Source organism: Nyctereutes procyonoides, unplaced genomic scaffold (genome assembly GCF_905146905.1).
Source record: "Nyctereutes procyonoides isolate TBG_1078 unplaced genomic scaffold, NYPRO_anot_genome, whole genome shotgun sequence".
Lineage (NCBI taxonomy): Eukaryota > Metazoa > Chordata > Mammalia > Carnivora > Canidae > Nyctereutes > Nyctereutes procyonoides.
Window position 1 is genome coordinate 6,913,741 of NW_026575035.1, and position 12,712 is coordinate 6,926,452.

At 40.5% G+C, this 12,712-nt stretch overlaps 1 protein-coding gene across 1 annotated transcript; it reads right to left on the minus strand.

Annotated features, from left to right (window-relative positions):
- Positions 1 to 2,153: 2,153 nt before the first annotated feature.
- On the minus strand, positions 2,154 to 9,464 carry TMEM70 (transmembrane protein 70). Its single transcript, XM_055318469.1, has 3 exons — positions 9,149 to 9,464; positions 7,463 to 7,568; positions 2,154 to 2,788 (listed from the first exon to the last, which is right to left on the minus strand). Exons 1-3 carry the CDS (start codon positions 9,356 to 9,358, stop codon positions 2,331 to 2,333), a joined length of 774 nt encoding a protein of 257 aa, XP_055174444.1. The 5' UTR covers positions 9,359 to 9,464; the 3' UTR covers positions 2,154 to 2,330.
- Between the last annotated feature and the right edge of the window lie 3,248 nt (positions 9,465 to 12,712).

A 12,712-nucleotide genomic window follows, 5' to 3' on the forward strand; every position in this document is an offset into this window, starting at 1 on the left:
GTGTGAATAAGGCATGAACTTTACTTAGATCTTAATCCAAACAAAGTGTGGAGAGGAAATTGGAATTTGAACAGACTGGTATTTGATAACTTTGGGAAGAGAGGAGTGGCTTGGGTATTATAATAGTATTATATTTTTTTAAGTCCTCATCTGGTAGAGTTGCAAAATATTTAAGAAAGAAATGTTATGATGTCTGGGATTGGCTTCCAAATAAAAGTTGAAGGGAAGTGGTTGGGATATAAACCAAATAATATTGACAACAAATTGGTAATTGTTGAATCCGAATGATAGTCCTGTTGATTCATTATACTCTTCTACTTTTGAACGACTTAAATTCTCAACAAAAAGGAATCCCACAACAACAGTATTAAGTGTTCTGAAAAAAATCAGAATACAATTTTAAAAATTGTGTTCAAACTAAGGCTATCATTCAGACCTAATGGCCATTTTGTTACTTCTGCTTCCAAAAGCAGAAGTCTTTCAGGATAATGAAATTGACATTGAGAAAAGAGATTGCAAAACATATTATCAATCAGTATATTACATGATGTAACTCAGATGTTAAGCCAAGATCACCCTGCCTTTCGAGACTCAAAGCTGACTCAATGCCCTTCCTTTAGATAGTGGGAGACTTCTCACTTCCCCAACCTTTCCAAGATTACTCCACCTGTGGTGAAAGTAGTAAAGTGACAGAGATGTGTAAATTTCTCCTCCTCACCTTGGCCTGAATGGTTTCTGCTGACTTATTGCAGTGATGAATCATATTCTACACATGATGTTCCTTTTCTACTTCTTGGTATCACTCCAGATGATGTACTTAAGAAGTCATCTTATACTCTAAGCTTTTTAATTTTCCTTAAACAACTAAGTTGTCTTCTGAATTATTCTGATACAAATAAAAATAGGTTTTTTCACTCCACCACACAGGTGACAAAAATGGGTATATGGATACAGGACATTTAAAGAGATATGGTACACTCAAAACAAGTTATGAAGTGACCCTTGGAAAAAAAAAGTTAAAATATTAACAATGTTGTTTTTTCTTCTAGGAATGGAACTAAGTGATTTTTTTTCTTGCTCCTACTTTCTAATATTTGATGAACATTTGATTATGGAATAATTTTTTATAGGAAGATATAAATCACATTAACTTCAAGACAGCAACAGGTATATATCTAGGTAACACAGGACAAAGGAGCAGGCAGGCAGAGACCCAAACGGAAGACGCGGATGGCGCGAGCTTGTTCATCTTTCTGAGACTTAGAGGCCGTCTTCTGCTAGGATCACAAGCTAGCTGGTCCTAGCAGAGGGAAGGCTATAGATCTCAGAAAGGGGAGCACTTTCTTACCTTAACGCTATCTCCTATAAGCCTCTAGCAACTTCAGACCTGACCTTTGTGAATGAACTAGTGATGCTTCTGGTGCTTCCCCATTCCCCAGCTAACCCATAAAGATTAGATTTACCACCATGGCAGACAATAGGAGACATTAGGCAACTCCATACAGACTGGGGGTTTTGTTCTTAACTAGGACTCTGATAACAAGCACAGTACCTGGCACACGCTGGGCACTTAATAAGTTATCTACTAGTATAAATAGCATTACCTGAAGCCTTTTGCTACTTGCCAAAAAGCTTTCACAAGAACCAATTTTCGTTTTACAATTAGAGGTTAAAATCTTAAAATGCCAATACTTCATAAAACTAGCAGATTGTGATTTTATAAAAAGGTACTGTCCAACTATTTAGCACCTGATTTTCCAACTGATAGGATACACCAAGGGAGAAGAGTGCCACCAAAGACATCACTACTTAGGTCACCATCTCTCCTGTAACTACCACACTCAATGGGACATGGAGATCCTTATTATGGGAAACTATGCCTGAGAAGATAAACAAAAACTTGTGTTCTGAACCAAAGGGAGATTAACACTGCTTCCCATAATACTAGAATTTTTAAAAAAGCTTTTAATGTAGGCAACGTATCTATTCTTAGAAAAATCCAAACATAAAGGAAAAACAACTCTCATTTGTTTCTGACACCCGATCCCCAGCTTAGAGACAACCACACTTACTATATAAAATTATCCATGCATATGGCAGCATGAACGTGTATTTTCATACTTTTTTAAAAACACAAATGGCAGAATGTTACATGTTTTTTCAAACATAGCTTATTTTATTATATAGGAACATAATTCTCTGAAAATTAAAAGTTGTTTGATACAGTTTCAAATTACTTTCAGTTGCTAACAGAAAACAAAAGTAAAGGCAATTTTATCATACATTGGAACATAAATCACATTTAAGCACAAACCTAAAAAACAACAGATTCATTTCTCATCTTTAACCTGTTTCTTCTCACTGTCTGCTTCCGTATCAAAAGTGAATGGTTTGTCATAACCCATTAGATGGTCATAATCTTCAGGGTTTGGAAAGAGCACTGGATTAACTAACAGCGATTTTGTTTTAGCATAAAATGTGGTAAATATATGAGCGCTGTCTGGAATCCTCACGTCGTTCTGGTGAAACACTGTACTTTTTTCTAAAAGCACAACATTATAAGTAATGGCTTTGTAAGTGTCTGTTGTAGCTTCATGGTACAACCGAACAACATAGCCTTTCGTAACAAAGTGAAGCAGTGCTGGAGTAATCACTGTAAAGCTTCCTATGATGCCATAAAATAATATTTGCAAAGGTAGACTTCCAAATATAATATTGTTTTGTGCAAAAATATATGGTAGTAATGCAAGACTGATGACACTTGTAGAATAAGAGAAACATTTCACACCTAAGTAGGAAAAAAAAAACATGAGTATTAATATTTATAAATTTTATAAAAGAATCACATCTATCCAATTAATTCTTCCACCTTTCTTCTTATATCATCATCAAAACAACAAAACCAAAACACATATATAGTGATTATTATTTTCCAGGCTCTGTGTTAAGTTCTTTACATACTTTATGTATTTTATTCATAACATCTTCAAAAACACACTATGAAGCAGATGTATAATTATCACCATCACTCTCATAATTATCACCATCATATGAGAAAAATAAAGCACTTGCTCAATGTCACAAAACTACCAAGAGGCAGGCAGTATTGGGCTTCATACCCAAGCAATTTGATTCTAGTGTCCAGGCCATTGGCCAGTACAGTGCCCCTCCAGGCTGGAAAATTTGCTTTAGGGTTAGCTGGCCTCCACCTCAGTTCCCCAATAAAAGATTTAATATTACTCAAAGATCCTTATGAATACTATGAAAATTAATTCAGTCAGATTAAATAAAACTCTATTAACAAGCATTTCCACATACCTAACATTAAATGTTTACATATAAGACTAACATTATTAGATTAAGTGTCCAGGATTTTTTTTTTTAAGTGTCCAGGATTAAAACAGCAAATTACAAAAAAAAAAAAAAAACAAAAACAAAAAACAACACCAATGGTTAAGAAACATGTGAGAAATACATTCAACTTCTTTACCAAGAAAAGATATTCAAATGTTAAAACAGATATTTTTTTACCTGTCACATTAAAAAGATTAAAAATCAATGACTTCTGAAATGTGTATTTAAAAATGGTTAAAATGGTAAATTTTATTATTTTTTTTAAAGATTTTATTTATTTATGAGAGGGGGGGGGCAGAGACACAGGCAGAGAGAGAAGCAGGCTCCATGCAGGAAGCCTGACATGGGACTAGATCCCCGGTCTCTAGGATCACGCCCTGGGCTGAAGATGGCGCTAAAACATTGAGCCACTGGGGCTGCCCATAAATTGTATGTTATGTATATTTTACCACATTAAATAAGTGACTTAAAATGTAAATTTCTTAGTTTGATTGTATAATTTTACCATCTGTTTAGAAAATAGACAAGTTGAGATCCCAGACAAGTTGATTATAAAGCTAATTTAGAAAAACAAAAGAAAAAAAGAAAAAAAAAGGAAAAAAAAAAGAGAAAAAAAAAGAAAAACAAAAGAAGAAAAAAAAGGTTGGGGGAGGAGTTAGATACTCCTCCCTTCCTTCCTTCCTTCCTCCCACAGACAGTTGCTATGACACTGGCACACATACAACTAGATACAATGGGGACCAAGATGCCTCCTATATAAAAGCCTCCTTAGGGACACCTAGGTGGCTCAGCGGTTGAGCACCTGCCCCTGGCTCAGGGCGTGATCTGTGGTCTCAGGATCAAGTCCCACATCAGGCTCCCTGCCTGGAGCCTGCTTCTCCTTCTGCCTACGTCTCTGCCTTTCTCTGTGTCTTTCATGAATAAATAAATAAAATCTTAAAAAAAAAAAAAGGCCTCCTTAGTTCTTCCAACTACTTTTTCCCCATGATTTTGTCACTATGGTGGGTTGAAAAGTGTACCCCAAAATTCATGTCCACCCAAAAGCTCCAAATGTGACCTCATTTGGAAATAGTCTCTTTCTATATAATCAAAAATTGAGATGAGATCATCCTAGAATAGAGTAGGCCATAAATCCAATGAGAATATCCTTATAAGGACAGAACAAGACAGACACACAGAGAAGGCCACATGAGTAAGAAGCAAAAATTGGAGTTATGCAGTTATGCCCCCATAAGCCAGGAACACAACTGGTTACTGGGAGCCACTAGAAGCTGGAAAAGGCAAGGAATTCTTTCCTAGACCCTTCAGAGGCAGTATGGCCTTTATCAATACTCTGATTTCAAAACATGAGCTTTCTGAACAAATTCTGTTACTTTAAGTCATCAAGTTTCTGGAAATGTATTATAAGAGCCTGAGGAAACTAATACATATACTTTATTTTGCTTGGATTGAAGTAATTACTATTTTCTAAACATATTCTGGGCTTTCCCATCTTCATGTCTTTGCTCATACTACCCTATGCCCTTCTTTCACACCTCCTCATGTTCAAATTCTCCTCATCCGAAAATAAGACTATGACAAAGTAAGTCATTATTTGTTGATGAATTAACAAAAACTATCAACTAAAAGACCCTTCAAATGTCTTTAAACTGGTACCTATTTGGCAGTTTAAAGATCTCTAAAGGGATCTCTGGGTGGCGCAGCGGTTTAGCACATGCCTTTGGCCCAGGGCATGATCCTGGAGACCCGGGATCGAATCCCACGTCGGGCTCCCGGTACATGGAGCCTGCTTCTCCCTCAGCCTATGTCTCTGCCTCTCTCTCTCTCTCTCTGTGTGACTATCATAAATAAATAAAAATTTTTTTAAAAAATTTAAAGATCTCTAAAATGGGGGATGCCTGGGTGGCTCAGTGGTTGAGCATCTGCCTTTGGCTCAGGGCATGATCCTGGAGTACTGGGACTGAGTCCCACTTCGAGCTCGCTGCATGGAGCCTGCTTCTCTGCCTCTCTCTCTCTCTGTCTCTCATGAATAAATAAAATCTTTAAAAAAAGAATCTCTAAAATGGTACCTCTCTGTTATATATAGAAAAAAATGTTTCTCCCTCAGTTTCTACATAGAAAAAATAGTGATCCCTGAAAAGTACAGTTTCTAATTATCATAATATTGAAAGAACTCAAACATTAAATTCCTATACAAGTTCTAATTCTAAAACTTTGAATACCATGGATAACTACGCTCTCCTACAAACATAACATCCTATTTATATACACCTGTACCAAAATTCCTATTTATATTCTCTTCTTTACAGACTGGAGTCAAGCGGAAATAAGAAATAAATTAATGTCTCCCCTGCATTTGAAGGACCTGGGTCTGTTCAGAAAGGGTATCATGGGTGTCACTGTTAATACATCTCACTGGTATAAACCCAGGTATCCCAGGCCAGAGATATGGCACAGGTTCAATGGCCAACTCATGTACTGATTCCCGAAGACATTTCTAATCACCCAAAATTGATTTTTCCAGTAACTTCAAAACTCCTCTCAATAGTGATTATAATCAGTCCTTATTGCCAACGTTTTATTTTTTTTAAAGATTTTATTTATTTACTCATGAGAGAGAGAGAGAAAGAGAGAGAGAGAGAGAGAGAGAGAGAGAGAGAGAGAGAGAGAGAGGCAGAGACCAGGCAGAGGGAGAAGCAGGCTCCATGCAGGGAGCCCAATACGGAACTCGATCCCGGGTCTCCAGGATCACACCCTGGGCTGAAGGCAGCGCTAAACTGCTGAGCAACCCGGGCTCCCTTGCCAAAGTCTTATATAGCTAAAATTGTATCCTTAACACAGTTTATTTTGACACCACACACTTGAGAACATACAGATTTCCAGAGTAAATTTTAGATGATTCAGACACCAGCATAATCAAAAACAGGAATGCAAATGCAGGTGGTGAAATCTTGTGGCCGACTTGGTTATAAAGTAGTACTCCAGGTATGTCAGGTTATACTTTAAAATTACTGAAATGAAATACAACCTCAGGAACTTGAACAAAGCACATACCTAAGTTCTTCTGACCTCCCTAATAAATTATTCTAAATACTAAATCATACTAAATACCAAATTAAGAGCTAAGGAAAGAGGGCAGCCTGGGTGGCTCAGCGGTTTGGCACCTGCCTTCGGCCCAGGGTGTGATCCTGGAGACCCAGGATCGAGTCCCACGTCGGGCTCCCCGCGTGGAGCCTGCCTCTCCCTCTGCCTGTGTCTCTGCCTCTCTCTGTGTCTCTCATGAATAAATAAAGAAAATCTTTTAAAAACAAAAAAAGAGCTAAGGAAAGAGCTTCAAACTTAGAGCTATTTAATAATACTCTTTGTTTTCTCAAGTACTACCACCTAGAAGACCCACTAAACATGTTTCTTGAAAATATTAAAGTGACCTCAAAAAACATAAAAGTACACTATTTAATTATAAAAGTATTATATGCTTAATGCAATGGCCAAATTTAAAAATATATAAAGTAAATGTGTACTTCCCCCAAATAACCACTCTTAAGGGGTATAATTCCGTATTTTTTTCTCTCTCTCCATATTCAAACATTACACAAATATACACTATTTTGTGTTCTATTTTGTTGTTAAACATCTTGGGAAGTGACCAAGGGAGGGAAGCTTTAGCACCTAGCCATAAGATCCCAAAGTCAGGGGCACCTGGGTGGCTCAGTCAGTCAAGTGTCTGCCTTCAGCTCAGGTCATTATCTCAGGGTCCTAAGTCTGATCCTCCTATGGGGCTCCCTGCTCAGTGGGGAGCCTATTTCTCCCTCTCCCTCTGCCTACAGATACCCCTGCTTGTGCTCTGTGTCATATAAATAAATACAATCTTTAAAAAAAAAATCACAAAGCCATAACAGTCTTCAAAAATCTTTTTAAAACCTCCTAAAAATGCAAAGGTTTCAACCTCTAATCTTGATTTACAAGGCACAAGAAAAAAAATTATAACCTAACTTTTCCTCATATCTTACAATTAAGAGATGATATAATAAGAAGTAATGTATCTTGGGTACACTTTTACAACTAAAAGGGGGTTAAAAGGAAATTACCCTCACTTCTGATTACCCACCAAATACTGTTCGGGCCAGATTCCCAGTATAAATCAGCCTTCCATCTTCTGATTTTTCAAGCTCTGTATGTAAGCATTGAACACATCTTTTCCAACAAAGAGGTATCTATTGAAACAGAGACCGTTATAAGGTGAGTACATAATAAAGTGCATTTAGGATCTTTTAATTTTTTTTAAGCTTTATAAATTATAATGAAGAGTAAGAGAACTTGTCATATGAGGTGGTTTAATTCTCCCACATAATCTACCAAGCTCAAGAAATCCAACTAACAAAATCACTGTCCTTAATTCATTAGTTACCTACTGAGTTGGAGTTTGAAAACCCAGGTTTGCATCCCAGCTGAAGGCTTCTCCCGCTTCCCCGCCCCCCCCCCCATAAAGTGGGGCCTGGAACAAGTAAAACATTTTAGTGGCATAATTTTTTCATTCTGTGGTGAACGAAGACATTACTCCTGTTCTCCTGTCAAAATTTTAAATGCATTAGCTTTTCAAAAAAATGTTAATATAATGTATGTAAAAAAAAAAAAACTGGAAACGCAAATTGTTTCAAGTCCAGATCGTTTTTAATATTTCTAAAACGCTTATATTATAGCTAGTATTTCTTTTTAAAAAGTTAACTCTTTCCCTACTCATCTCCTTGCATCTGTTGTTCCTCTTAATAGTTCACTTGACATCTTCATCACATTTCACAGGAACAAGAGTTCCCATAAGGTGTAAAAATGAATTTCACAGCACACACCCTTCAAGATGCAAAAGGTATGCCTAATCCCTTTATGCTGAAATTTAATGACATTCCAATTCCCATGTTAGGCATTTCTTCCACGTTTTCAACCATACTTTCTAATTCTGACATTTTAAAGGGCAGGATTAGGAGACAATTTATTCAGATTAAAGTGACAGGATCCGGCAGCCTGGGTGGCTCAGCAGTTTAGTGCCACCTTCGGCCCAGGGCGCGATCCTGGAGACCCGGGATCGAGTCCCACGTCGGGCTCCCGGTGCATGGAGCCTGCTTCTCCCTCTGCCTGTGTCTCTGCCTCTGTGTGTGTGTCTGTCATGAATAAATAAATAAAATCTTAAAAAAAATAAAGTGAGAGGATTAATATCTCCAACTCCTTTCTCCAGGGAGCAAAGGAATTCCTTAAAATAGCCTCATCTAAAAAAAAAAGGGGGGGGGGATCCCTGGGCGGCGCAGCGGTTTGGCGCTTGCCTTTGGCCCAGGGCGCGATCCTGCAGACCCACGTCGGGCTCCTGGTGCATGGAGCCTGCTTCTCCCTCTGCCTATGTCTCTGCCTCTCTCTCTCTCTCTCTGTGTGTGTGACTATCATAAATAAATAAGAAATTAAAAAAAAAAAGAAGAAACAAACTTCAAGTCAGGTTGAGTTCTTTCAGTGCATCTCCTTTCGTTGCAAATTAACCCTTCCGAGGCTTCCTCTCAGGAGCAGAATATAGCGCGAGTCCTCACAAGCCCGCTGGGTCTGCAACCACCTGTGAGCCACTTTCTGGAGCCGCCCGGGAAAACGACCAAACGGCCAGTCTCGAAGGGATGGGGATGGATCCCCCTGGAGCCGCGGGCGCCCCGGGCCTCCCGCCGAGGCCGAGGCCGAGGCGGAGCCGCGCGGAGGGCCGCGTCCCACCCAAGCCCCCGGCCGACGCTCCCTGCCCCCCGCCGCCCCTCACAATGCCGACCTGCGTTCGCACCCGCCGGCCCACGAGCGGCGAGGCTCCCCGCAAGCCCACGCCTCCGCCGCCAAGCGGCCTCGAGGAGCCGCGCCAGGGCGCCGCCCGCCAGGAGGCCGCCCTCAGGCCTCGCAGCGCGGCGGCCGCCCGCGGTACCGTGCTCTGCCCGCCGAGCCCAAGTCCGGCCGCCCACCGGCTGCGCAACGCCAGGAGCAGCATCCCGCGCGCGAGGACCGCGGCAGCGGAGAAGCCCGAGGCCCGAGGCCCGAGGCCCGAGGCCCGCCGCCGCCGCCGCCGCAACGCGCCGCGCACGCCCCGCCCCCGGAGGCCCGCCGGCCCGGAGCAGCCGCCCGCGCGTGCGCAGAACCCTCCCCGGCCTCGCGCGTTCCCGGCGCCCCCCCCCCCCCCCCCCCCAGCCCCGCGGGGCCGGGACCCGCCGGCGCCCAGCCCGCCTGCGGCTTCGCTTCCGCGGACCTTCGCGCTCCTGCTGAGCGTGTTGCAAGGTCGGGGCGGACGCACCGAGCCTGGAAGCCCGAGTTCAGCCTTTGATTCTCCCGAGCGTCATTTTTCTAGGCCTCCAAATCCGTTTTCTCTTCGGAAAATGATTCTAACCTATGAGCACAGAGATTGGTAGAAAATAATTGGAACTTGTTCATGCGATGCTGATACTTGACATTGGTCCTCTGGAATCCTTCACACGTTTGTTCATTACTTGCTAAGTACCGAGTGCCTAAGACTAAGGAGCGGAGGACAGAAAGATAACGCACAAAATTGGAAACCTGTACTAACGGTGGAGGAAACACCTAAAAATACGCTAAAATATGATGCTATTTTAATATAATTAAAATATACCAATCTACAAAAGGCTTGAGAAGCCAAAAAAAAAAAAGAGCATGATTATTTTGGCCTCAGAATGTCTAAAAGCTTCACGTTATCTGAGTCTTGAAGGATGAGCATCCAACTGGTTGACACACCTATTTACTATTTCAGAAGAATGCTTTTGAATCAAAACGCTTTTGGCATAGGAAAGGGTCAAACTAAAAAGTCTAAAATAGTATCACCTTGAAAATTCAAAACCCTGTCTTTTTGTTTTCTTTTTCTTTTTTTTTTTTTTTTTTTCTGGGAATCCAAAGGGATAAAATTATACTGCTTTGGGGATCCCTGGGTGGCTCAGTGGTTTAGCACCTGCCTTGGGCCCAGGGCATGGTCCTAGGGCCCCGGGATCAAGTCCCACATCAGGCTCCCTGCATGAAGCCTACTTCTCTGCCTGTATCTCTGCCTCTCTCCCTCTCTCTGTGTCTCTCATGAATAAATAAATAAAATCTAAAAAAAAAAAATTATACTGCTTCTTTATGAGTGACTTCATTTTCTTAAAGTGATCTTCCACTTACATTTTAAAAACTCTTCTGTTTAGTGTAATTGATACCACAAACATCAATTATCCATTTAATTGGTATGTTTAAAATTTTCTGTTAGTACAGTGTTTTCATACTGTTACAAAGATAAATTGAGACATTTTTATTTTTTTTTAAATTTTTATTTATGATAGTCACACACACACACAGAGAGAGAGAGAGGCAGAGACACAGACAGAGGGAGAAGCAGGCTCCATGCACCGGGAGCCCGACGTGGGATTCGATCCCGGGTCTCCAGGATCGCGCCCTGAGCCAAAGGCAGGCGCTAAACCACTGCTCCACCCAGGGATCCCGAGACATTTTTAAATGTTTTGGTTTATTTGAGCAAAAATCTATTCAAATTGGGCTGCACCAAACTGAAAGTGGTTAAGAGTCCTCCACTGAGAGTAGCTAATAGACATTTGTTGAAAATAAACTACTTGAATGGGTTTTGGGAATGACACTAAGACTTTTAAAAAAATAAGCTTTGATACCCCATTCACATCATCTAAGAATTTCCCTTCAAAGATGAAGGTTGATGGGAAATTACAAACCGGTTATCACTTACAGAATGTATGACTGCCATTACTGTATATCCTGTTTGTTTTTTAGCTATCTTTCCTCCCCATCCACCAGCTCTCTTTCTTTCGTTAAGGTGAGTTTAAGGGCAGAATGGCATGATGAAAAAAGAAAAGAAAAATTTCGGTAAAGCTAGTATATTGATAAGAACCCTAAATGTTTTTTTATATATTACTGGCTTAAAGCATGTATTAGGAGAATCTTTCCCAAGAAGAATTTGTCAACAGATTATCAAAATCTTTTAAAATGTTCATATTCTGAAGAAATAATCAGAAACATGGTCAAAGAGTATTGCAGAGATACTAAACACAGAATTACTTTAAATGATTTAAAAATGGAAATGAAGTAGGGGCACCTGGATGCTCAGTCTAAGTATCCAATTCTTGATTTCTGCCCAGGTCATGATCTCAGAGTGTTGAGAGCAAGCCCCACGTGCAGCTTTGCATGCTGGGTGTGGAGCCTGCTTAAGAGTCTTTTTCACTCCCTTCCCATCCCCCTGCCCTCTATCTCTCTTTTAAAAAATTAAAAATGCAAACCAGGTGTATGTCTAACATTAGAGAAATATTTAAGTGAATCATGATCTATTTATACAATGTAATTCTATACAGACATTAGAAATGATGCCTATTGAGATTTTGGTTATAGAGACCTTAAATTGGAAAGTTAACCAGAACCATATACACACAGTATGATCATGTAAAAGTGCATAGAAAAAACAGACATCTGCAATCTATTTTTTATTATGAGCATATATTATATTGACTACATAAATAAAAATTTAAAATACAGTAAAATTTTGTACAAAAGAAACTAATAGGGGATCCCTGGGTGGCTCAGCGGTTTAGCGCCTGCCTTCGGCCCAGGGCGTGATCCTGGAGTCCCGGGATGGAGTCCCACGTCAGGCTCCCTGCATGGAGCCTGCTTCTCCCTCTGCCTGCGTCTCTGCCTCTCTTTATCTCTCTCTCTCTCTCTCTGTGTCTCTCATGAATAAATAAATAAAATCTTGAAGAAGAAGAAGAAGAAGAAGAAGAAGAAGAAGAAGAAGAAGAAGAAGAAGAAGAAGAAGAAGAAGAAGAAGAAGAAGAAGAAAAGAAACTAATAGTCCTAGATTAGATTTTAGCCCTAAGTTTGGCATCAGCTAGCCTCGGTATCCTCACCTGGGAAATGTCATTCTCTAGGCAACTAATAGGGTGATCCTTTCGAGAGTGATAATGCAATGAGGAAACGGGGAAGAGAGAAGGGAAGGAAACACTTCTTAAGTAACGGAGGAAAAGGATGATTGAAAATGGGCCCACAGGGATGCCTGGGCGGCTCAGCGGTTGAGCGGCTGCCTTTGGTTCAGGTCATGAACAGGGGATTCCGGGATCTAGTCCCACACGAGGCTCTCCGCAGGTAGCCTGCTTCTCCCTGTGCCTATGTCTCGGCCTCTGTATCTCTCGTGAATAAATAAAAAGCTTTTTAAAAGAAAGAAAAAGAATATGCGCCCACAGCCTCCTCTCCTCACCCCATCGTCTCTCCTCCCTACCAAACTCTATTTTGAGCTACCGTTAAAACCAAACTTAAAAAAAAAATCTTTTTTTCTTGCAAGAGCTTTGAAAAG

Excerpts from the sequence above, each read along its gene's own strand:
- TMEM70 (XM_055318469.1), bottom strand. The coding sequence starts at position 9,358 with ATGCTGCTCCTGGCGTTGCGCAGCCGGTGGGCGGCCGGACTTGGGCTC. Across the intron at positions 7,569-9,148 it reads GCCGGCGGGTGCGAACGCAG|ATACCTCTTTGTTGGAAAAG; the intron begins GTCGGCATTGTG and ends CTGTTTCAATAG. Across the intron at positions 2,789-7,462 it reads TCTGGCCCGAACAGTATTTG|GTGTGAAATGTTTCTCTTAT; the intron begins GTGGGTAATCAG and ends TTTCCTACTTAG.